At 45.4% G+C, this 27,210-nt stretch overlaps 2 protein-coding genes across 2 annotated transcripts in view; one reads left to right on the forward strand and one right to left on the reverse strand.

Annotated features, from left to right (window-relative positions):
- CEP104 (centrosomal protein 104) overlaps positions 1–7,393 on the reverse strand; it is an 85,499-nt gene extending 78,106 nt beyond the window's left edge. Inside the window, exons 1-2 of the mRNA XM_088461852.1 lie at positions 7,132–7,393; positions 1,670–1,800 (exon numbers count right to left, since the gene is read on the reverse strand). Coding sequence (XP_088317978.1) covers positions 1,670–1,782 — 113 coding nt within the window. The 5' untranslated portion in view covers positions 1,783–1,800; positions 7,132–7,393. The remainder of the gene's footprint in view (positions 1–1,669; positions 1,801–7,131) is intronic.
- A 99-nt stretch (positions 7,394–7,492) lies between these two features.
- Positions 7,493–27,210, forward strand: part of DFFB (DNA fragmentation factor subunit beta) — a 35,483-nt gene continuing 15,765 nt past the window's right edge. Inside the window, exons 1-4 of the mRNA XM_088461851.1 lie at positions 7,493–7,677; positions 15,839–15,965; positions 22,437–22,625; positions 26,630–26,709. Of these exons, the coding sequence (XP_088317977.1) occupies positions 7,543–7,677; positions 15,839–15,965; positions 22,437–22,625; positions 26,630–26,709 (531 nt within the window). The 5' untranslated portion in view covers positions 7,493–7,542. The remainder of the gene's footprint in view (positions 7,678–15,838; positions 15,966–22,436; positions 22,626–26,629; positions 26,710–27,210) is intronic.

The following is a 27,210-nucleotide window of genomic DNA, read 5'->3' on the forward strand; positions in this document are numbered from 1 at the left end:
AAACACAATGACAAGTAGTCACTTCCATGCTGAGAGTACATGAATCACAGGGCCTGATTCAGAGCCGCTCGCAAAAAGCGAGTGCTCGCTCGCTCTGAATCAGGGCGGCCGCTTGTTTTTTTTGTTGTTGTGGCCTCCTGGCCGCTCGCATAGCTGTGGGTTACCACCCACGGCTTATGCGAGCGGCCAGGTGATGGCCGCGATGGTCAAGACCATCGCGAACATCGGGCTTGCGACGAAACCCTTGTGGTAGGGTCTCGTTGCCGCAAGCCCCAGCGGACTTCCTGCTCTAATGGAGCAGGAAGTCCACCTACTGACATCATGAGTGATGTCAGTAGGGCCGCCCACATACGGCAGACGTTCCTACAGGAAAGCCTCCATTTGCCAAGCCACCCTCCCTCCCAGCCTACAAAACGGAGCGAGCTGTCGATCAACATCGACAGCCACCTTGTTTGTTGCGAGTGCTTTTTGCACTCGCTCCAGGGCTCGCGCGTGCGCACTGGCCCACAATCGACCCGTTTGCGAGCGGGTCTGAATCAGGCCCACAGTCCTATAGCTTGTATGATATACAGCAGCAACAGTAACTCCTAAATTAAGAGAGAAGGAGGTAGGAAATGGAGGAGATATTTAGAGATAAGCCAATAGCAGTAAGTCAGTGTAATTTGATTAATCTTATATAAAAAATTAATTGGTCTGTTCGTTTGTATGTCCGGTTATGCATTCAGACACCCCTGCACCAATCGGGATAAAATCAACGCAAGATGGTCCAGTTGGATCCTGGCCAGATTTTAGAGTGGTTTGGGTCCCAGTTGGACCTCCTGTTGGCATATGCTGGGCAGAATTCTGACCCGGGGAGCCTGTTCTGAGCCTTTCCCTGGATGGATGTGAACAAAAACTTCACAGAGTAGTAACATTGGATCCCAGAAGACATACTAGGGGGGTTGAAGTCCCAGTTGGACCTGCCGTTTGTTCATGCTGGGCAGAACTTTGACCCGGGGAGCCTGTTCTGGGCCTTCCACTATATGGATTTGGATGAAATCTTCACAGAGGGGTGACAATTGGTCTGGGATGCCTAATGGAATGGTTGGGGTCCTGGTTGGACCTCAGGGCGGAGTGCGACAGGCAGAACTTTGACCCAGGGAGCCTGTTCTGGGCCTTCCACTGGATGGATTTGGATGACATCACATAATACTTAATTACTTGAAGAGTTAAAACCAGGCAACACCGGGTACAGCTAGTAGCTTAGAAGTATAAGTATATTATACTGAATTTAATAAGATTTTTAGATTACAAGCTTGCCTCTGTCTGTCTGTTATTACCCAGTCTCATTTTATTACTGTTTTGTTTCCAATTGTAAAGTGCAATGGATTGTGCTGGTGCTATATAAGTAAATAATAATAAAAGCCTACAAACTATAGAACAAAGACTAAAGCCCTGTCCAGAACTAGAGGAGGAAAGAGGTTCTCCGTGGCTCCCCCTTCCACTCTCTGTCCTCATTCCAATTGTACCACACGTGCCAGCATTGGTATCAGTAACTCTTCTGTCTACCAGTAAGCACACACGCACCTAGTACAGATGGCACTCTATCAGCTGGGTCTGTGGTATAAAGGGAGAAATCTAAACGTGATTATGATGGAAAAAAGAAAATGCAGAAACCTATGTACCCTACCTTGGGGATCTCCAGCCACTGACTGTTGGTGCATGGACCATTAACTCTTTGGCACTAAATCCATCCTCATGGCTCGAGGAGTTAATCACGATAAATCCAATCTTGCGCGGCATGCTGAAGATCTGCTGGGTCTGTGAAAGCAGAGAATTACTATCAGGGCCCACAAAACAATGATGGTGTAGTCAACTCACTGTGCCAAACCCTAAGGGGAAATTCCAAAAAGTATCATGTCCCAAGAACATATCTTTCCTGCTAGTGCTGCAATTAGCTGGTTATTATTCACATACTGGTTGAACCATTGATGCTTTGATAGTGCTTAGTCAGCGCCCGTGCTCGCCGCAAACCACAGCTGACTGAGCCAGATTCACAATCGACTCAGGCATGGATATTTTGCCATCAATTGTGAAAACAGTCACCATCAGCATCAAATCATTGATGGTTGTTAAACAATCAATGGTCAATTGCCAATCCTATGTGGGAGAACCTCCTCTAGTCACTATTTCATAATGCCGGAATCTGATGAGGGAGTACCTCCTTAAGTCACTATCTCATAATACTGGAAACGTGGGATTGGGGGGTGGGTAGTCACTAGCACTGAATACTAGAACTGAGAAGGAGGAGTACCTCTCTAGTCACTAGTACAGAATGGTGGAACCTGGGATGGGGGAGTACGTCACTAGTACAGAATGGTGGAAGGGAGTACATCGATGGGGGGAGTACCTCCCTAGTCTCTAGTACAGAATGCTGGAACCTGGGATGGGGGGGTACCTCCGTAGTCACTAGTACAGAATGCTGGAACCTGGGATGGGGGTGTACCTCCGTAGTCACTAGTACAGAATGGTGGAGCCTGGGATGGGGGAGTACGTCACTAGTACAGAATGGTGGAAGGGAGTACATCGATGGGGGGAGTACCTCCCTAGTCACTAGTACAGAATAGTGGATCCTGGGGTGGGGGTGGGGGTGTACCTCCCTAGTCACTGGTACAGAATGCTGGAACCTGGGATTGGGAGGTACTTCACTAGTACAGAATGGTGGAAGGGAGTACCTCCGTAGTCACTAGTACTGAATACTAGAACTGGGATGGAGGAGTACCTCTATAGACACTAGTACAGATTGGTGGAACCTGGGATGGGGGGAGTACCTCCGTAGTCACTAGTACAAATTGGTGGAATCTGGGATGGGGGAGTACGTCACTAGTACAGAATGGTAGAAGGGAGTACATCGATGGGGGGAGTACCTCCCTAGTCTCTATTACAGAATGCTGGAACCTGGGAAGGGTGGGGGGGGGGTACCTCCGTAGTCACTAGTACAGAATGCTGGAACCTGGGATGGGGGAGTACGTCACTAGTACAGAATGGTGGAAGGGAGTACCTCCGTAGTCACTAGTACAGAATAGTGGATCCTGGGGTGAGGGGGGGGGGGTGGGGAGTACCTCCCTAGTCACTGGTACAGAATGCTGGAACCTGAGATGGGGGAAGAGTACTTCACTAGTACAGAATGGTGGAAGGGAGTACCTCCGTAGTCACTAGTACTGAATACTAGAACTGGGATGGAGGAGTACCTCTATAGACACTAGTACAGATTGGTGGAACCTGAGATGGGGGAGTACGTCAGTAGTACAGAATGGTGGGAGAAAGTACATCGATTTGGGAGTACCTCCCTAGTCACTAGTACAGAATGGTGGAACCTGGGATGGGGGAGTACGTCACTAGTACAGAATGGTGGAAGGGAGTACATCGATGGGGGGAGTACCTCCCTAGTCTCTAGTACAGAATGCAGGAACCTGGGATGGTGGAGGGAGGCCGGGGGGGGGGGGCGGGAGTACCTCCGCAGTCACTAGTACAGAATGCTGGAACCTGGGATGGGGGAGTACCTCCGTAGTCACTAGTACAGAATGCTGGAACCTGGGATGGGGGGGGTACCTCCATAGTCACTAGTACAGAATGCTGGAACCTGGGATGGGGGGGGTACCTCCATAGTCACTAGTACAGAATGCTGGAACCTGGGATGGGGGGGGTACCTCCATAGTCACTAGTACAGAATGCCGGAACCTGGGATGGGGGAGTACCTCCGTAGTCACTAGTACAGAATGGTGGAACCTGGGATGGGGGAGTACGTCACTAGTACAGAATGGTGGAAGGGAGAACATCGATGGGGGGAGTGCCTCCCTAGTCACTAGTACAGAATAGTGGATCCTGGGGTGGAGGGGGGGGGGTGGGGGGAGTACCTCCCTAGTCACTGGTACAGAATGCTGGAACCTGGGATGGGGGAGTACTTCACTAGTACAGAATGGTGGAAGGGAGTACCTCCATAGTTACTAGTACTGAATACTAGAACTGGGATGGAGGAGTACCTCTATAGACACTAGTACAGATTGGTGGAACCTGAGATGGGGGAGTACGTCAGTAGTACAGAATGGTGGGAGGGAGTACATCGAATTGGGAGTACCTCCCTAGTCACTAGTACAGAATGGTGGAACCTGGGATGGGGGAGTACGTCACTAATACAGAATGGTGGAAGGGAGTACATTGATGGGGGGAGTACCTCCCTAGTCTCTAGTACAGAATGCAGGAACCTGGGATGGTGGAGGGAGGCCGGGGGGGGGGGGGAGGCGGGAGTACCTCCGCAGTCACTAGTACAGAATGCTGGAACCTGGGATGGGGGAGTACCTCCGTAGTCACTAGTACAGAGTGCTGGAACCTGGGATGGGGGGGTACCTCCATAGTCACTAGTACAGAATGCCGGAACCTGGGATGGGGGAGTACCTCCGTAGTCACTAGTACAGAATGGTGGAACCTGGGATGGGGGAGTACGTCACTAGTACAGAATGGTGGAAGGGAGAACATCGATGGGGGGAGTGCCTCCCTAGTCACTAGTACAGAATAGTGGATCCTGGGGTGGAGGGGGGGGGGGTGGGGGGAGTACCTCCCTAGTCACTGGTACAGAATGCTGGAACCTGGGATGGGGGAGTACTTCACTAGTACAGAATGGTGGAAGGGAGTACCTCCATAGTTACTAGTACTGAATACTAGAACTGGGATGGAGGAGTACCTCTATAGACACTAGTACAGATTGGTGGAACCTGAGATGGGGGAGTACGTCAGTAGTACAGAATGGTGGGAGGGAGTACATCGATTTGGGAGTACCTCCCTAGTCACTAGTACAGAATGGTGGAACCTGGGATGGGGGAGTACGTCACTAGTACAGAATGGTGGAAGGGAGTACATCGATGGGGGGAGTACCTCCCTAGTCTCTAGTACAGAATTCTGGAACCTGGGATGGTGGAGGGAGGGCGGGAGTACCTCCGCAGTCACTAGTACAGAATGCTGGAAACTGGGATGGGGGAGTACCTCCGTAGTCACTAGTACAGAATGCTGGAACCTGGGATGGGGGAGGCACCTCCATAGTCACTAGTACAGAATGCCGGAACCTGGGATGGGGGGAGTACCTCCGTAGTCACTAGTACAGAATGGTGGAACCTGGGATGGGGGAGTACGTCACTAGTACAGAATGGTGGAAGGGAGTACATCAATGGGGGGAGTGCCTCCCTAGTCACTACTACAGAATAGTGGATCCTGGGGTGGAGGGAGTACCTCCCTAGTCACTGGTGCAGAATGCTGGAACCTGGGATGGGGGGAGTACTTCACTAGTACAGAATGGTGGAAGGGAGTACCTCCGCAGTCACTAGTACTGAATACTAGAACTGGGATGGAGGAGTACCTCTATAGACACTAGTACAGATTGGTGGAACCTGAGATGTGGGAGTACGTCAGTAGTACAGAATGGTGGGAGGGAGTACATCGATTTGGGAGTACCTCCCTAGTCACTAGTACAGAATGGTGGAACCTGGGATGGGGGGAGTACGTCACTAGTACAGAATGGTGGAAGGGAGTACATCGATGGGGGGGGAGTACCTCCCTAGTCTCTAGTACAGAATGCTGGAACCTGGGAAGGTGGAGGGAGGGGCGGGGGGGGGGGGGAGTACCTCCGCAGTCACTAGTACAGAATGCTGGAACCTGGGATGGGGGAGTACCTCCGTAGTCGCTAGTACAGAATGCTGGAACCTGTGATGGGGGGGGTACCTCCATAGTCACTAGTACAGAATGCCGGAACCTGGGATGGGGGGAGTACCTCCGTAGTCACTAGTACAGAATGGTGGAACCTGGGATGGGGGAGTACGTCACTAGTACAGAATGGTGGAAGGGAGTACATCGATGGGGGGAGTGCCTCCCTAGTCACTAGTACAGAATAGTGGATCCTGGGGTGGAGGGGGGGGTGGGGTTGGGCTGGGGGGAGTAACTCCCTAGTCACTGGTATAGAATGCTGGAACCTGGGATGGGGGAGTACTTCACTAGTACAGAATGGTGGAAGGGAGTACCTCCGTAGTCACTAGTACTGAATAATAGAACTGGGATGGAGGAGTACCTCTCTAGACACTAGTACAGATTGGTGGAACCTGGGTTGGGGGAGTAGGTCACTAGTACAGAATGGTGGAAGGGAGTACATCGATAGGGGGAGTACTTCCCTAGTTACTAGTACAGAATAGTGGATCCTGGGGTGGGGGTACCTCCCTAGTCACTAGTACAGAATCCTGGAACCTGGGATTGGGGTGGGGAAGTACCTCCGTAGTCACTAGTACAGAATGCTGGAACCTGGGATGGGGGGGGGGGCAGTACCTCCGTAGTCACTAGTACAGAATGCTGGAACCTGGGATGGGGCAGTACGTCACTAGTACAGAATGGTGGAAGCGAGTACCTCCGTAGTCACTAGTACAGAATGCTAGAAATGGGATGGGGGAGTACCTCTCTAGTCACTAGTGCAGAATGGTGGAACCTGGGATTGGGGAGTACGTCACTAGTACAGAATGGTGGAAGGGAGTACATCGATGGGGGGAGTACCTCCCTAGTCTCTAGTACAGAATAGTGGTTCCTGGGGTGTGTGTGTGTGGGGGGCGGGTACCTCCCTAGTCACTAGTACAGAATGCTGGAACCTGGGATGGGGGAGTACGTCACTAGTACAGAATGGAGGAAGGGAGTATATCGATGGGGGAAGTACCTACCTAGTCACTAGTACAGAATAGTGGATCCTGGGTGTGGGGAGTATCTCCCTAGTCACTAGTACTTAATGCTGGAAGCTGGTATTGGGGGGGGAGTACCTCCGTAGTCACTAGTACAGAATGCTGGACCCTGGGATGGGGGGAGTACCTCTCTAGTCACTAGTACAGGATGCTGGACCCTGGGATGGGTGAGTACCTCCCTAGTCACTAGTACAGAATGCTGGACCCTGGGATGGGTGAGTACCTCCCTAGTCACTAGTACAGAACGCTGGATCTGGGATGGGGGAGTACCATCCTTCTGTCACCAGCATGTGAGAGAACTGTCTGGATGGCCGGCCCTGCACACACATTACCAGTAATAACAGCAATGCAGAATTAGTAGCATTAGGATAGGATGGTGTCTTACTCCAGGCTAAGCCCCCGGGCACCAGATGCATGGATCAGGCTGTCCAGTCACCTCCTCCTCTGGGTGCAGAGACCCCTCAGGCTGACCGCTCTGTCATATAGAACCAGTGTCCGGTGCGGGGAATATAAACCGGGACACCGCTACCTCCTCTCCTCCATCTCCATAACCACCGCTTGACAACAGTCACCTCACGAGCCGCAGGGGATCCTGGGATATGTAGTTCAGGCCAGGGATAGGCCGGATGGAAGTAAAGCGCACGCGTCACCTCTACCGAGAACGTGCGACTGCGATTCTCTGCTTGGCCGGCGGGGACGCGCAGTAATGCCGCGCATGCGCGTTAGTACCTGTGTCTTGTGCCGAGAGCAGCACCCAGCACCACTATAGTAAACAATGTGCCAGTGAGAGCCGGGTATGATGGGCGGCAATGCGTCAGCCCAGGGGCACATGAAGATTTTTAAAATCAGGACAGTGAGTAGTGAGAATAAGTATGGAGTAGCCTGCAGGAATCTGAGAGAGCTCCGGGACAAAGGATGCAAGAAGTTCCAGGTACTGTACAATTGTTATGTACAGGAGGCTTGTTACATAGAGTCAGCAGTATCTCATCCATACTAAGGAAATACAGGAGTGATACATTGTTACATAGAGTCAGCAGGTGCTCATCCATACTAAGGAAATACAGGAGTGATACATTGTTACATAGAGTCAGCAGGTGCTCATCCATACTAAGGAAATACAGGAGTGATACATTGTTACATTATTATAGTATGACAGGTGCTCATCCATACTAAGGAAATACAGGAGTGATACATTGTTACATTATTATAGTATGACAGCCAGGTGCTCATCCATACTAAGGAAATACAGGAGTGATACATTGTTACATTATTATAGTATGACAGCCAGGTGCTCATCCATACTAAGGAAATACAGGAGTGATACATTGTTACATAGAGTCAGCAGGTGCTCATCCATACTAAGGAAATACAGGAGTGATACATTGTTACATTATTATAGTATGACAGCCAGGTGCTCTTCCATACTAAGGAAATACAGGAGTGATACATTGTTACATTATTATAGTATGACAGGTGCTCATCCATACTAAGGAAATACAGGAGTGATACATTGTTACATTATTATAGTATGACAGCCAGGTGCTCATCCATACTAAGGAAATACAGGAGTGATACATTGTTACATTATTATAGTATGACAGCCAGGTGCTCATCCATACTAAGGAAATACAGGAGTGATACATTGTTACATTATTATAGTATGACAGCCAGGTGCTCTTCCATACTAAGGAAATACAGGAATGATACATTGTTACATTATTATAGTATGACAGCCAGGTGCTCATCCATACTAAGGAAATACAGGAGTGATACATTGTTACATTATTATAGTATGACAGGTGCTCATCCATACTAAGGAAATACAGGAGTGATACATTGTTACATTATTATAGTATGACAGCCAGGTGCTCTTCCATACTAAGGAAATACAGGAGTGATACATTGTTACATTATTATAGTATGACAGGTGCTCATCCATACTAAGGAAATACAGGAGTGATACATTGTTACATTATTATAGTATGACAGCCAGGTGCTCATCCATACTAAGGAAATACAGGAGTGATACATTGTTACATTATTATAGTATGACAGGTGCTCATCCATACTAAGGAAATACAGGAGTGATACATTGTTACATTATTATAGTATGACAGGTGCTCATCCATACTAAGGAAATACAGGAGTGATACATTGTTACATTATTATAGTATGACAGGTGCTCATCCATACTAAGGAAATACAGGAGTGATACATTGTTACATTATTATAGTATGACAGCCAGGTGCTCATCCATACTAAGGAAATACAGGAGTGATACATTGTTACATTATTATAGTATGACAGGTGCTCATCCATACTAAGGAAATACAGGAGTGATACATTGTTACATTATTATAGTATGACAGCCAGGTGCTCATCCATACTAAGGAAATACAGGAGTGATACATTGTTACATAGAGTCAGCAGGTGCTCATCCATACTAAGGAAATACAGGAGTGATACATTGTTACATTATTATAGTATGACAGCCAGGTGCTCATCCATACTATGGAAATACAGGAGTGATACATTGTTACATTATTATAGTATGACAGGTGCTCATCCATACTAAGGAAATACAGGAATGATACATTGTTACATTATTATAGTATGACAGGTGCTCATCCATACTAAGGAAATACAGGAGTGATACATTGTTTGTTATAGTATGACAGGTGCTCATTGATACTAAGGAAATACAGGAGTGATACATTGTTACATTATTATAGTATGACAGGTGCTCATCCATAATAAGGAAATACAGGAGTGATACATTTTTACATAGAGTTGGCAGGTGCTCGTCCATAATAAGGAAATACAGGAGTGATACATTGTTATATAGTGGGAGCAGGTGCTCATCCATAATAAGGAAATACAGGAGTGATACATTGTTACATTATTATAGTGCGACAGGTGCTCATCCATACTAAGGAAATACAGGACTGATACATTGTTACATTATTATAGTATGACAGGTGCTCATCCATACTAAAGAAATACAGGAGTGATACATTGTTTGTTATAGTATGACAGGTGCTCATTCATACTAAGGAAATACAGGAGTGATACATTGTTACATTATTATAGTATGACAGGTGCTCATTCATACTAAGGAAATACAGGAGTGATACATTGTTATATAGTAGGGGCAAGTGCTCATCCATACTAATGCTGGCCATACACCTGCACGATTTCGGTCCGATTGCACGACTTTCGATGAGCCATAAGATGGATCTTGTGAAAATCGTGTATTATTTCAGTTAGAAAAGATCCGATGCGCGCTCCCACAGCTCCTATAATCGGATCATATGGTCAGATGTGCAGCACATCTTGTCCATCGTATCGTGTGCAGATCGTGCTGTTTATTTTGTTCATGCGATCCATCATGCAGCAATTCAAGTCATTTCAATGACTGTTTCCCTTATGAGCCTGTGAGACACCTGATCGATCTTACGACAGATCGTGTGCTAAGAAAAACAACAAACATGCTGCCGGGACTGCCAGGGAGCTCTGGGGAATCGTAGGATGAATCTGATCTTATGCTGGTCGTGTAGGTGTATGGCCAGCATAAGGAAGTATAGGAGTGATACATTATTCTAGTATGACAGGTGCTCATTCATACTAAGGAAATACAGGAGTGATACATTGTTATATAGTGGGGGCAGGTGCTCATCCATACTAAGGAAATACAGGAGTGATACATTGTTATATAGTGTGGGCAGGTGCTCATCCATACTAAGGAAATACAGGAGTGATACATTGTTATATAGTGGGGGCAGGTGCTCATCCATACTAAGGAAATACAGGAGTGATACATTGTTATATAGTGTGGGCAGGTGCTCATCCATACTAAGGCAGCTTGATACATTGTTATATATAGCCATGGCCAAAAGTTTAGAGAATGACACAAGTATTGGTTTTCACAAAGTTTGCTGCTTCAGTGTTTTTAGACCTTTTTGTCAGATGTTACCATGGTATACTTAAGTAAAATTACAAGCATTTCATAAGTGTCAAATGCTTTTATTGACAATTACATTAAGTTTATGCAAAGAGTCAATATTTGCAGTGTTGAACCTTCCTTTTCAAAACCTCTGAAATTCGCCCAGGCATGCTGTCAATCAAATTCTGGGCCACATACTGACTGATGGCCGCCCATTCTTGCCTAATCAATGCTTGGAGTTTGTCAGAATTTCTGGGTTTTTGTTTGTCCACCCACCTCTTGAGGATTGACCACATGTTCTCAATGGGATTAAGGTCTGGTGAGTTTCCTGGCCATGGACCCAAAATGTTGATGTTTCGTTCCCCGAGCCACTTAGTTATCGCTTTAGTCTTATGGTAAGGTGCTCCATCATGCTGGAAAAGGCATTGTTCGTCACCAAACTGTTCTTGGATGGTTGGGAGAAGTTGCTCTTGGAGGATGTTTTGGTGCCATGCTTTATTAATGGCTGTGTTCAAATTTGTGAGTGATCCCACTCCAACCTCACATATGAATGGTCTCAGGATGCTTTACTGTTTTCACCACTTTTTAAAGTATCGCCCTATTCAATTCCAGGACGTTTTCATGTGCGAAAACTCCATAGGCAAAAACAGGCAAAAAGTTTCTCCACCCAAAGGCAGGAGAAAAGATGTGCAAAATCCCTATATTTGAGTAAAAATTGTGGGGACTTGATTTAGAACCATTTGGGCAAATGACTAATTAGGCAAAAAAAATTATCTTAATAATACATGCTAAAAAAGGCATGTCATTTTTGGGGTGAAAATGTAAAAAGAGTTTGAAAATGGGTTGTATTGGGTCAGGTATTTTAGGGGGCTGTATGGATGGGTCAGGTGTTTTTAGGGTGGCTGCAGCAGATAAATTTTTAAAATCTTTTTCTAATACATTTTAGAGACACATAAATATATTAGTACCCATTTACAGGTACCCCTAATTTAACTACAATAATTATTTTTCACAAAAGACATTGCTTTATATAATTTTTTTACACTTATGCAAATACACATATAACAGCCCTTTGACTCAATATAAGATCCCAAATTACTTTTATTAGGTCTATTAATACACTTCTATATTGATTCCCCGGGTCAGTTAGGCCTTTTAGGGGGTACAGACTGATTTCCCAAAAATAACCTGTCCTTTTTACTAGTTTCACTATTCGCTGCATTCGCACATATGCGTTTTCGCCTGTTTTACAATTGAATAGGGCAAAAAGCGGGAGCACGCATTGTTTAAGTAGGCAAAAACTTTGACTCAAAACAGGAGAATGAGGTGAAAACATCACCCTTATAGCCGCTAATTGAATCCGGCCCTAAGGAAGTATAGGAGTGATACATTGTTATTTAGTATGAACAAGTCCTTGCTCACACTAAGTATAGGAGTGATACATTGTTATTTAGTGTGAGCAAGGACTCGTTCATACTAAGTATAGGAGTGATACATTGTTATATAGTGTGGGCAAGAACTCATTCATATTAAGTATAGGAGTAATACATTGTTATATAGTGAGGGTAGGGGCTCATCCATACACAGGAAGTATAGGAGTGATACATTGTTATATAGTGTAGGCAGGGGCTCATCAATACAAAGGAAGTATAGGAGTGATACATTGGTATATAGTGTGGGCAGGTGCTCAGCCATAATAAGGAAGTATAGGAGGGATACATTGTTATATAGTGTAGGCAGGTGCTCATCCATAATAAGGAAGTATAGGAGTGATACATTGTTATATAGTGTAGGCAGGTGCTCATCCATAATAAGGAAGTATAGGAGTGATACATTGTTATATAGTGTAGGCAGGTGCTCATCCATAATAAGGAAGTATAGGAGTGATACATTGTTATATAGTGTAGGCAGGTGCTCATCCATACACAGGAAGTATAGGAGTGATACATTGTTATATAGTGTAGGCAGGTGCTCATCCATAATAAGGAAGTATAGGAGTGATACATTGTTATATAGTGTAGGCAGGTGCTCATCCATAATAAGGAAGTATAGGAGTGATACATTGTTATATAGTGTAGGCAGGTGCTCATCCATAATAAGGAAGTATAGGAGTGATACATTGTTATACAGTGTAGGCAGGTGCTCATCCATACACAGGAAGTATAGGAGTGATACATTGTTATATAGTGTAGGCAGGTGCTCATCCATAATAAGGAAGTATAGGAGTGATACATTGTTATATAGTGTGGGCAGGTGCTCATCCATAATAAGGAAGTATAGGAGTGATACATTGTTATATAGTGTGGGCAGGTGCTCATCCATACACAGGAAGTATAGGAGTGATACATTGTTATATAGTGTAGGCAGGTGCTCATCCATACACAGGAAGTATAGGAGTGATACATTGTTATATAGTGTAGGCAGGTGCTCATCCATAATAAGGAAGTATAGGAGTGATACATTGTTATATAGTGTAGGCAGGTGCTCATCCATACACAGGAAGTATAGGAGTGATACATTGTTATATAGTGTAGGCAGGTGCTCATCCATAATAAGGAAGTATAGGAGTGATACATTGTTATATAGTGTAGGCAGGTGCTCATCCATAATAAGGAAGTATAGGAGTGATACATTGTTATATAGTGTGGGCAGGTGCTCATCCATACACAGGAAGTATAGGAGTGATACATTGTTATATAGTGTAGGCAGGTGCTCATCCATACACAGGAAGTATAGGAGTGATACATTGTTATATAGTGTGGGCAGGTGCTCATCCATACACAGGAAGTATAGGAGTGATACATTGTTATATAGTGTAGGCAGGTGCTCATCCATAATAAGGAAGTATAGGAGTGATACATTGTTATATAGTGTGGGCAGGTGCTCATCCATAATAAGGAAGTATGGGAGTGATACATTGTTATATAGTGTGGGCAGGTGCTCATCCATACACAGGAAGTATAGGAGTGATACATTGTTATATAGTGTAGGCAGGTGCTCATCCATAATAAGGAAGTATAGGAGTGATACATTGTTATATAGTGTAGGCAGGTGCTCATCCATAATAAGGAAGTATAGGAGTGATACATTGTTATATAGTGTAGGCAGGTGCTCATCCATAATAAGGAAGTATAGGAGTGATACATTGTTATATAGTGTGGGCAGGTGCTCATCCATACACAGGAAGTATAGGAGTGATACATTGTTATATAGTGTAGGCAGGTGCTCATCCATACACAGGAAGTATAGGAGTGATACATTGTTATATAGTGTGGGCAGGTGCTCATCCATAATAAGGAAGTATAGGAGTGATACATTGTTATATAGTGTAGGCAGGTGCTCATCCATAATAAGGAAGTATAGGAGTGATACATTGTTATATAGTGTGGGCAGGTGCTCATCCATAATAAGGAAGTATAGGAGTGATACATTGTTATATAGTGTGGGCAGGTGCTCATCCATACACAGGAAGTATAGGAGTGATACATTGTTATATAGTGTAGGCAGGTGCTCATCCATAATAAGGAAGTATAGGAGTGATACATTGTTATATAGTGTAGGCAGGTGCTCATCCATAATAAGGAAGTATAGGAGTGATACATTGTTATATAGTGTAGGCAGGTGCTCATCCATACACAGGAAGTATAGGAGTGATACATTGTTATATAGTGTAGGCAGGTGCTCATCCATAATAAGGAAGTATAGGAGTGATACATTGTTATATAGTGTAGGCAGGTGCTCATCCATAATAAGGAAGTATAGGAGTGATACATTGTTATATAGTGTAGGCAGGTGCTCATCCATACACAGGAAGTATAGGAGTGATACATTGTTATATAGTGTAGGCAGGTGCTCATCCATAATAAGGAAGTATAGGAGTGATACATTGTTATATAGTGTGGGCAGGTGCTCATCCATAATAAGGAAGTATAGGAGTGATACATTGTTATATAGTGTGGGCAGGTGCTCATCCATACACAGGAAGTATAGGAGTGATACATTGTTATATAGTGTAGGCAGGTGCTCATCCATAATAAGGAAGTATAGGAGTGATACATTGTTATATAGTGTAGGCAGGTGCTCATCCATAATAAGGAAGTATAGGAGTGATACACTGTTATATAGTGTAGGCAGGTGCTCATCCATAATAAGGAAGTATAGGAGTGATACATTGTTATATAGTGTGGGCAGGTGCTCATCCATACACAGGAAGTATAGGAGGGATACATTGTTATATAGTGTAGGCAGGTGCTCATCCATACACAGGAAGTATAGGAGTGATACATTGTTATATAGTGTGGGCAGGTGCTCATCCATAATAAGGAAGTATAGGAGTGATACATTGTTATATAGTGTAGGCAGGTGCTCATCCATAATAAGGAAGTATAGGAGTGATACATTGTTATATAGTGTAGGCAGGTGCTCATCCATACACAGGAAGTATAGGAGTGATACATTGTTATATAGTGTGGGCAGGTGCTCATCCATAATAAGGAAGTATAGGAGTGATACATTGTTATATAGTGTAGGCAGGTGCTCATCCATAATAAGGAAGTATAGGAGTGATACATTGTTATATAGTGTGGGCAGGTGCTCATCCATACACAGGAAGTATAGGAGTGATACATTGTTATATAGTGTAGGCAGGTGCTCATCCATAATAAGGAAGTATAGGAGTGATACATTGTTATATAGTGTAGGCAGGTGCTCATCCATACACAGGAAGTATAGGAGTGATACATTGTTATATAGTGTAGGCAGGTGCTCATCCATAATAAGGAAGTATAGGAGTGATACATTGTTATATAGTGTGGGCAGGTGCTCATCCATACACAGGAAGTATAGGAGTGATACATTGTTATATAGTGTAGGCAGGTGCTCATCCATACACAGGAAGTATAGGAGTGATACATTGTTATATAGTGTGGGCAGGTGCTCATCCATAATAAGGAAGTATAGGAGTGATACATTGTTATATAGTGTAGGCAGGTGCTCATCCATAATAAGGAAGTATAGGAGTGATACATTGTTATATAGTGTAGGCAGGTGCTCATCCATACACAGGAAGTATAGGAGTGATACATTGTTATATAGTGTAGGCAGGGGCTCGTCCATACCTTGGATAATCTAATTGGTGTCCTTCTTTTAGCTGCCTCCCAACAGCACCCGTGTGTGTCTGTATGAGGATGGGACAGAGATAAGCGACAAATACCTGCGGAATCTTCCAGATAACACTGACCTTATCTTACTTGCCCCCGGAGAGGTGTGGCACGGATGTGAGTAGCTACATTTTAGGTTGGGCTTGGGTAAAATTGAAATAAATTATCCTCATAGAAGCTGAAATTATTATAGAACCAGCAGCAGCTATACGGGGGTAGTGTGGTAAAGTGGAGAGTGATACATGACCAGCCACTCAGCTCCCAACTGTCATGTTACAGGTTGTGTTTGAAAAATGACAGTTGGGATGTGATTGGTTCGTCGTTTATCAGTCTACACTTTATCACTTCCCAGAGCGTCATACATCTGCCCCTTTGTGTATTACATACTGGGGGTTCCATGTGAATTTTCTGCCAGCTGTGCTGCTGCTATTAGAGCATACTATTATTTATCACAATATGTTGTTTTTTTTTGCTTTGCTTTTTTAAGTGTTTGCATTAATACATTCTTTTAAAGTGTGAATATTGGCTACGCTATTTGGTGTCACTAAATTATTTCTCAAAGTTGTTGTTAAATAAGAACAATATTTAATAGCCATATGAAACTTCACATATATATATATATATATATATATATATATTATATCACAAAACCAGCTAATATCGAGAGTAGATACTACATGCTCTGGTTATGTTATGTCTGCTCTTATTATAATATTATAAGTCCCGTTAGAGTGTTGATGCAGACAGTTTTCTTAGTAAGTATAAAATATTGATGAAGATTTCTTGTAAACCAACAATCTTACTAGGGGCCTGATTTAGCTAGGATCGCAGTTGCTTATACGCACGCAATCGGTTGATTATTGCATACTGCGCATGCATCACAGTGCACGAGCCAGTCGCTGCGATCAGGACTGCCATCGCAGTGGATACGCAGACCCATGGCAGAGTGATTGACAGGAAGTGCCGTTTGTGGGTGGTGACGGCGGGGGGGAAAGGGGGGAGGGCGAATGCAGTCTTGCCAGTGTGTTGGGACGGCACTCCATGGGCATGCATAAATTAGCTGCTGCAATACCATGACGATGCCTGAGGCCTCATAGCGCTGAAGTTATATCACATTAAATAATGTCCCGTACTGGTGCTAATAACGTTTTCCACAGTACTTTCCTTTAAATTTGTTTCCAAATTTTGAATGTATTAATTCCAAAGGTTGCTGTATCTCCTCTTTGGTAAAATCACTCCAACTCCAGGTGTTTAGTGTGCTCAAAGAGAAAAAAGACAAACCAAAAATAGTGTAATATTGCCAGGACAAAAACACAATTTTTTCAATATATTACACCCACATATAGAAAAAGATTAAGACCCTGATTCAGAGCCGTTCGTAAGCGGCCGCTGGTTCGTTCTGACCGATGTTCGCACATCTGCGCATGCGTACGGATTTTAATACGCATGCGCGAACCAGTCAGTGCGGCCGAAAATCGTTTGTTCGCTATATAGCGAATGCCTGCTATTTTGAGTGACAGAAGGAGGCGTATGTGGGTGGTAACAGGGGAAGGTGCTTGAAAACGGGGGTGTGGAATTAGATCGCAGGTGTGCTTAAAGGTCAAAACGGGCGTTTTAAGGGAGTGCATAATTAATACAGCAGCGTCATTGACCACGTCACTTGGTTTTTTTTACTCCGAACTGCTCGCAAAATAGCGGTTGAAAAAACCAACCACAAGAATAGCGAGCAGTTCATACGCTGTTCGATGTACTCGTTTAATCTAATAAATAGCGGACATGACGTATGATGCGAGCGGCCAGGGGGCGGCCAGGGGACGAGCAGTTCTGAGTTAAAAAAAAACAAGTGTTGTGGTCAATGACGCTGCTGGATTAATTATGCATTCCCTTAAAACGCCCGTTTTGACCTTTAAGCACGCCTGCGTTCTGATCTCCACTCCCCGTTTTCAAGCACCTTCCCCTGTTACCACCCACATACGCCTCATTCTGTCACTCAAAATTGCAGGCCCTCGCTATATAGCGAACAAACGATTTTCGGCCGCACTGACTGGTTCGCGCATGCGTACTAAAAACCGTACGCATGCGCAGATGTGCGAACATCGCTCGGAACGAGCGTACTGCCGCTTACGAGCGGCTCTGAATGAGGGCCTAAATCTTTACTACACCAGGATGGGTGGACCATTTCAATACCCCAAAAAGCCTTTAAATAGCTCACATCAGAATTATGTTTATTTTTAAAATGTGCCGAAACTGTATGTGTTTCCAGACCTTTTTTTATATTATATATATGCTCAGCAAGTCGGGTCTTCAAATTTCTACCGGTTTTCCCAATATAAACTAAACCACATTTACACCTTAGACCATAAATTACATTTTTGGAGTTACAGGTTATAAGATCTTTGATATCGGAGTTGATACCATTAACCTCAAAGTCTTTGATTTTACTCACACCTTTGACCTTTCTACACATAGTACAGAGTCCACATCTATGAAAAACCTGACTTCTAATACTAGTCCTTTTACAGGGTTCAATCGAACTCCTTACTAGTTTATCTTTAATTGATGAGGCTTTTCTATAAATAAAAGATGGTTTCTCAGGCACTATTTTCCCAATAACGGGATCATTTTTAAAAAATTTCCAATGTTTCTTAAAAATACATTCAATGTCTTTAAATTGGGAATTATAATTGCTTATAAAAGACCATTCATGATTCCTACCTTTTTTAATGTTAACATTTTCTTGTAACAAACTTTATCTCCAAATTAGTAGCTTTTTCTTGTGCTTTTTTTCTTTCTCCACCTCATAGGCTTTTACAGGGAAACGATCACACATTTCCTCCATTTGTTCGTTACAAACCACTTCTTCTGTACAGTTGCGTTTGACCCTAAGAAACTGGCTAAAAGGTATTCCCTCAAGCCAGTTGCTGTGATGTAAACTAGTCTTTTCAATATAGCTATTAGAGTCAGTACTTTTCCTAAACGTTAGTGTTGATGCAGATAGTTTTCTTAGTGAGTATAAAATATTGATGAAGATTTTTTGTAAACCTCAAATCAGCGAGGATCGCAGTTGCTTATACGCACGCAATCGGTTGATTATTGCGTGCTGCGCATGCATCACAGTGCACGAGCCAGTCGCTGCGATCGGGACAGCGATCGCAGAGGATACGCAGACCCATGGCAGAGTGATTGACAGGAACTGCCGTTTGTGTGTGGTGACGGCAGGGGGGGGGGGTCGGGCGAATGTAGTCTTACCAGTGTGTTGGGACGGCACTGCATGGGCGTGCATAAATTAGCCGCTGCAATACCAGACGCCGCCTGAGGCCTCATAGCGTGCGCTGAAGTTAGCAATTCCTGAGTGAGGTCTGACCTGCCTTAACTGTGTATGAGTCCAATGTTACTCAATGTTACCAATTGTTTAGCTATGTTCCCAAAGTATATGGATGTAAGGGGAAGTGGGCGTCCTTATGTTAGGCTGCGATCGCAATGTGAATGCCAACATTTACATATCACCGCTGATATTAGCAACTGCGTTGCTTGCGTATAAGCAGAATAGCGATCGTTGCTGAATCAGGCCCTAGGTACAGTAAACGACCAGCTTACCGATGGTGAGTGCAGTGAGGCAGTGTTAATATTGTAGATCTGCTCCCTGTCCATGTGAACCTCATTTACCAACGAGTTTTATCATTCCAGTGTGAGTGATAAAACTCGTTGCATATGATAAATGGTGCTCCAGCCAATCAGCTCCTAACTGTCATTTTTCAAACAGATGACAGTTGGGAGCTGATTGGCTGGAGCACCATTTATAATCTGCAACAAGTTTTATAACTCATTGTGAATGCTAAAACTCCTTGATAAATGAGACCCTGCGATTGAGAGACAGAATTACATGTACTGGGGGAGATGTAAGAAGCACTGAAGCGGTATCAGCACACGTTATGTGATACCACTTCTCCCCGATGTATGATCAGGGGTCTGGGCGGTAAATGACAGCGCCCCTGTCATTATCGGCGCTGCTATCTACAAGATAGCAGAGCCGATAGCCTGGGCCATGTATGAACGGTCAGATCTTCCTGACCGTTCGGCCTGCTGTAGCTATCGCTAACGACAGCTACAGGCTGGCGCTGCCCTATCCCCATGGCAGGGACAGCGCTGTCCCTGCTGCGGCGGCTGCCGGTTTCATGCTGCACACGGGGATCTCGCGATACTTGCGAGATTCCGCTCATGCTCAGTGAGCATCCCCCTCTCCGGCTGATGAGATGTTCACACATCTCATCGGTAGTGCTTCCTCTTTCGCCTCGTCCTGTATTATGCGATTGCTGTGCCGCTGTCCTTTATCACTGAGAGGGACATATAGTTGTTGTTCGGCATCTGAGGATATTAATTAGCCTCACTGGGCTTGGCAAAGTCAGCGGTCAGGTAGTAAGGTGCCGGAGTAGAGAGCTCTCATTAGGCACAATGGCCCTCATTCAGAAGCGGTCGCAAGAAGCATTCGCTCTCTCTGAATGAGGGCGGCCACTTCTTTTTTTTTAGTGCGGCCTCCTGGTCGCTAGCTAAGCTGTGGGTTACCACCCAAAGCTTAGCGACCGACCAGGGTGATGGTCGCGATGGTCAAGACCATCGTGACCATCGGGGCTTGCGACGAGACCCTAAGGTTGGGTCTCGGCAGCCGCAAGCCCCAGGGAGCTTCCTGCTCTGATCGAGCAGGAAACTCCCCACTGACATCACTGCTGATGTCAGTGCAGCCGCCCACAAAATGGCAAGCGTTCCGTCAGGAACGCCTCCGTTTGTGTAGCCACCCCCCCGCCCCGCCTACAAAATGGGCCGAGCTGTCGATCAACATCGACAGCCGGCCCTTTTGTAGTGAGCTCCGAAGCGAGAGAGTTTCTCTCTCGCTCCGGGGCTTGTGCACACGCAGTGCGGCCGCTGTGCACGCGCAGGGCCTAACCATAGACCCGGTTGTGAGCGCTCAGCGCTTGCGACTGGGTCTGAATGAGGTCCAATGTCCCATATACTGTAGGTAAAATGATTTCCTATATTATATCAGCGGATATCTCAGGATGAGACGGGATAGCTGCGTCTCCTGTTTTGATAATAGATCTTGGTGCAAACTGAAATAGACAGTCTTTCTAAACGCATTTCTGTGCACTCTCGTCAGAAGCATTTTACATGGCGCCATTTCGGATATCCACGTGAGCATGTTGACATTCTCAGAATGCGGACATGGTCACTGTCGACTATATGAGCTGGATCTTTTCATATAAACTGAGTTGCTACTCTGTAGTGGCATGTTGGAGTCAAAGGATTATGCTCCCTCAGCGGACATTGGCCCTCATTCAGAGCCGGACGCTCTGAGCAGAGCGCTCGCTCTGAATGAGGGCTGTCCACCATAAAAATGGAGCGTCCTCCTGGACGCTCGTATATAGCTGTGGGTCACCACCCACAGCACATACGAGCGTGCAGGATGATGGTCGCGACCATCGCGACCATCGCCAGTGCGACCAGAAGCCTGTGGTCGGGGTTTTCGACCACAAGCCCTGGAGTGATTTTGGCTCTATCAGAGCCAAAATCACTCCCACTGACATCACTAGTGATGTCAGTGGGGCCGGCTTCAGACGGTAGGCGTTCCCTTGGGAACGCCTCCGTCTGGCAGGCACGCCCACCAAAGGGGGCGTGCTGTCAATCAACATCGACAGCACGCCCCCTTTGATCAGACACAACGAGCGAAGGAAAGTCCTTCGCTCGTCGCGTCTGGCGCATGCGCACGACGGAGCTCCCTCCGTCGTGTGCATGCGCAGTGCACACCATCGACCCACTTGCGAGTGGACAGCCGCTTGCGAGTGGGTCTGAATGAGGCCCATTATTCAGTGGACTTTGTTAAAATAACGGTGTTTCCTTTTAATTTATACCACAAAGTACAGAACCATGGCCCTCATTCAGAGCCGCTCGCTAGCGGCAGTACGCTCGTTCTGAGCGATGTTCGCACATCTGCGCATGCGTACGGTTTTTAGTACGCATGTGCGAACCAGTCAGTGAGGCCGAAAATCGTTTGTACGCTATATAGCGAGTGCCTGCTATTTAGAGTGACAGAATGAGGCGTATGTGGGTGGTAACAGGGGAAGGTGCTTGAAAACGGGGGAGTGGAATTCGAACACAGGCGCGCTTAAAGGTCAAAATGGGCGTTTTAAGGGAGTGCATAATTAATACAGCAGCGTCATTGACCACGTCACTTGTTTTTTTTTAACTCAGAACTGCTCGCAAAATAGCGGTTGAAAAAACCAACCACAAGAATAGCGAGCAGTTCATACGCTGTACGATGTACTCGATTAATCTAATAAATAGCGGACATGACGTATGGTGCGACCGGCCAGGGGGCGTTTTTATCAAATAAACGAGCGTATGTTTTGCTCGCTCGTTCAGACTTAGAGGTGTGAACAGACTGCAATTTGCGAACGGATCATTTGAATAGCCACCCCTTGTTTTTGAACGAACGACCGCAAATAGCGAACGGCTCTGAATCAGGCCCCATATGTACAGTAGAACCTAGATTTTAATTTTACTGACTAATCCTGTATTTTTTTTGGGTGACAAAAGTTGTCACAGACATAGACCGGCTACTGAATGCGTTTTACAAGAGACAGGTGGATGTGACGGAGGCAGCGAGGAGACTACTGTCTGACGAACAGGCTCCCAAGAGAAGGAAAATACTCGTTGACTTTATCAACAACCTTAATGAAAATATCTTGGCAGAAAGTCGGGAAGATGATGAGCCTTGGTTTGAAGGTTAGTTTGGATGATTGAACTGCTAAAGACTGCCATCATATAGAAAGGTGCCTTTTACTTGGTACAATACAATTTGCGGGTTGGGTACGGGATACTGGCAGTCAGGATGCCGAACCCTATCTATTATATATCTTAATACCTATTCTAGTGCCCCCCTAATGCCTAACTCTAAACCTCACCCTCCCAGGATGCCGGCGGTCGAGATTCTGGAGGCAGAATTTTTGATTGCTGTCTGGATGCCGGCTGCAGTATTCTGAGCGCCGGCATCCAGACCGCTGGATGGTGACTACATCCATAATATACAGCTTAAGGTAAGCATATCATATGTCCACATTTATCTTTACAGAGTTCAGACTGGCTACATTAATGGGTTTGTTAGGACTCTCTTTGCCATCACTAGACATATTCCAATCTGAAATATAGGAGCATTCCTGTAGTGGTGACGTGCCATTTCACTATCAACAAATTATATTTTGGATTGCTGACATCTATTAAAGGGGGGGGTCCTTCATTCAAATTCCTTTTTGCCGATAGCGTGAGTAAATGGGGCACAAGGAACATACAGACATGATAAAACAAATGAACCCATCCAAGATGTACAATGAATCACTGAGCTATGGAGTTATGAACATTCGCTAACATGGACAGGATTATGCAAACCATATCACAGATCTATACAGTGTCCTCGCCAAATGAAAAGTAGCATATTGAATATCAGTGCAGCCTACATATAACAAACTGGATGAAATGAGGGGATGTAGTTAATAGACTGGCAGACTACCTGCCGCCAGTCTATATCCCGACCACCAACGCCCGACAGGAGACTTAAGATAGGCGTTGAAATACCGACGGCTATCTTAATCATGACGCCGGAATACAGAGGGACGCCAGTCCGATCAAGGTAAGTCCGGGCATGTTAGCACTTTGCTGCGCGGGGGTAGGTTTAGGGAGCGTAGCGGGGTTAGGTTTTGGAGGGGGGGTGGTTAGGGTTAGGCACCCCTACGGGGGCGAGGGTTAGAGTTAGGTACCCCCAGGGGAGGTTAGAGTTAGGCACTCCCCCAGGATGGTTAGGTTTAGGGTGCAGTAAGGGGGGGTTAAAATTAGGCACCACCTGGGAGGAGAGGTTATGGTTAGGCACTAGGGGGAAGGTTAGGGTTAGGCACCACTAAGGGAGGATTAGGGAGAGTAGCGGGTTAGGTCTTTTGGGGGGTTAGGCCTTCCTAGCGGGGAGGGTTAGGGTTAGACACCCCCGGGATAGGTTAGGGGTAGGCACCCCCCCAGGAGTGTTAGGTTTAGGGAATGGTAAAGGGCGGTTAGGGTTAGGAATCCCAGAGGGGAGGTTAGGGTTAGGCACTAGGGTGGAATGTTAGGGTTAGGCATCACTAAGGGAGGGTTAGGGTGAGTGGGGGAGAGGGGTATGGATAAGGTACTGTTGGGATCTTCTACCTGCGGACTGCCGGACTCGGGATATGTATCTATTCTGAACGAGCAGGCACCAGCAGCCATGGGACACACGCACAGCCTACATCTCCAAGGCACAGAAAGAGGCCTGCCATAGGGACCAGACACTGTCAAATTTAAGAGGACATTTCCATTTAGTACACACAAACTTTTCATGAGCTACTATTGTATTAACCCAGCTAATTTGAAAAGGTAGGTGCTTGCTAAGCCATCCACCACCTGGCAGTACACACTCGAGCTAGCTCCAGAAGCTCGTATTAACAAAGAGCTGGAGGGTACTGGACCAGAAGTGACCCTGGCCCCCTTAGGATCCGCCGCCCCATCACATCCCCTTACTGTCACTGTCGGGGTGCAGGATGGCGGTGCCCTCCTCACTGTGGTGCACTACGCTGCCGCGTGCCCGAAGTAATGGTCGGGCTGGTACTGGTCCAACAAGTCCTAAGGCCGAGACCAAGGATATAAATCTTCTTGTCCCAGAGAAGAATACGTATCCCAGTACAACCTACACAATTCACCACTTGAGGTCACAATGTAGAGACCAGATAGCAGGACCAAAGCAGACTGGCATCAGAAGAACTACACTTCGGACAGGATGAAAAGAGCATCCATCCCAACCGAGCCAGCCTCAGGGGGGCCCAGAACATTTTTTGTAAGATATGCAGTTGAATCTGCAGGTACATAGCATAAGAGCTAGCCAATTGGTGGGAAACCTAGAGCATTAACCCAGGCCTTATCCCACAGGGGTCCCAGGTCAGCCTCCCAAGTATGTCTAAGGGGAGATGTTGCCCATAGCAACCAATCAGATTCTAGCATTATCTTCTAGAAGGTGCTAGTTTAAATGTTAAGTAGAATCTGATTGGTTGCTATGGGCAACATCTCCACTTCTAAAAACTCTCACTTTAGTAAAAATACCCCTAAGAGTCCGTACTTCATCGCTACCCTGCTCATGTAATAGACAAGAATGTAATTGGGAAATACATTTACACAGGAAGAGAGGGGTTTTACCAAAGTGTGATTCAGAAATAACATAGGCTCTCTATTTCCACTGTGCATCGATAGCGTAATGGAGCTAGACCATAGACTTGGGAAGATTAAAATCCAGACTGAGCTGAGCAAATGACTTAGAGTGGCATTCTGCATAAGTGGCAGATAATGGCAACCTCATTAGCTAGCCAGAGGCCCACCTCCTCCAGAGAATTTAGCTCTGGAAAACTGCCGATACCCCACTAAGGAGAGCAGGGCTCAATCCCAGAGCTACCCAGAATTTTTGCAGCTGGCCACCAAACCCGGTGAGCCTGCACCAGAAGAGGGAGACAACACCTAACTGGTATCCTGGCTAGCAGGAATTGGAGTGGGGTAAAACGCAGAGAAGCCTGCTCAAGTAGAACCCCTGGGTACATCCCCATGCTCTGGTTGAATAACGCACTCCCAAAGGTGAGCAAATTGGGCTGCTAAATAGTATAACCACATATCTGGGAGCGCCAAGCCTATGTCACTCCCGGGCATGCACCTAGGTCTTCCAACCCAGTTTGTGACACCGGCACGCCCCCCAACATGTCAGCTATGAAAGCTTCCTCACAGACATGCCTATGGGAACTGGTAATCATCAGGACAAACATAAGGTGCATGCTCCCAATGTTTTAAATGTCTCCACCGCTGAATCCAGCCCTATGTCCTTTCCTCATATCTCTTAATGATACTCCTGTTCCTATCACTAGTGGTTAGCACGACTGTCTGCTCTGCTGTGATGAAATTGCGGAGACCCGGGAGGGTGTATAATAGACTTTACTGAAGCCTGATCTCATCCTAGCTATAGCCTCGGTCTATAGAAACAGATGAAGGAGAATCTGCACATACCATACTTCTATTTTGTAATAACACAATAAACTAGCCACAACTGTTAGAGGCAAAGGTATGATTTCCAATTAAATATCACAAAAGATTATTTATCAAGCTTTTTTTTATTTTTCATACAATTAAGTAGAAACTGTGGTTTCTACATAATTGTCTGTATCCCCACTATGTACAGATGTGTCCTCATACATCTAGCCTCCTTGCGCGTTAAGCAGCCCTTCTTCTCGCACCGTGCCGTGGAGTGACTCTGTAGCACCAAGCGTCTTTTCATGCAACTTTTCCCATTCGATGCGAATATGATGCACAAGCAGCTTCCGCTGATTAAAATGATATTGGGCATGCCTGTGTACTGTGTGCAACTGCGGCTGTATCTGCATACAAAATGCTACGTTACAGTGTCACAGCCGCTGATACTGTAATGTAGCATTACGCATACAGACAGAGGTTACCAAAATCAGGCCAAATAAGTGAATACAGCAAGGGATACAGTATTGCCCTGAGAATCTCCTGTACTTGACCCTCCTATAGATATAGGTTACCTACACACAGCACATTTCTAACAAAACACACAAACAAAACACTAATCATTTCATTGTTATATCACTGACATGTTTGCTCTCTATACTTAAAAGTACAAAACAATACACTAAATATCAATTGTATCCATTCAAGGTGTTTGTCTTTATTAGGCGTAGAACCTCGGCATAAGAACAAGTCCAGTTACATGAGGTATAGCTGTGAAAGCCGAATTCGCAGTTACATGAAAGAGGTAAGATATAAACATACTTAAAACCATACATTAAGACATGACTTTTTGTGCCACATGATAGACCAAGTAACACCTGCCAGCTGTGTTTTTATGGTGGTCAGACATGTTAGCATGTTAATGTTACAGCTGGGCTGCTAATAACAGGCTGGTACTCCTGAGGGATTGCTAGAAACGGTGATGAATAGATCCTGTCCGCACAGAAGATACTGTGTGCATGCTCATATCTATTTGGCCTTATAGGGTGGAGAAACGCGTCAGGGCGCTGACGATCTGACACACAGACGGAATGCTCATCTGACTATATTTAACTTCCTGGAAGTTTATGAAAACATTGGTACATCGACCACTATCGGATGGGAACGCATCGCTTGTGGTAGCTCTTTTTTTACCGCAAGCATTGCGAGGAAAACAGAGGAAAAAAATGGCTGGTGACGTGTACTATGACGCTGTCTGTTAATTATGCACGCCTCTAAAACGGCGTTGAAACACTCAGGCACGCCT

Source organism: Taudactylus pleione, unplaced genomic scaffold (genome assembly GCF_031769625.1).
Source record: "Taudactylus pleione unplaced genomic scaffold, aTauple2 ptg001115l, whole genome shotgun sequence".
Lineage (NCBI taxonomy): Eukaryota > Metazoa > Chordata > Amphibia > Anura > Myobatrachidae > Taudactylus > Taudactylus pleione.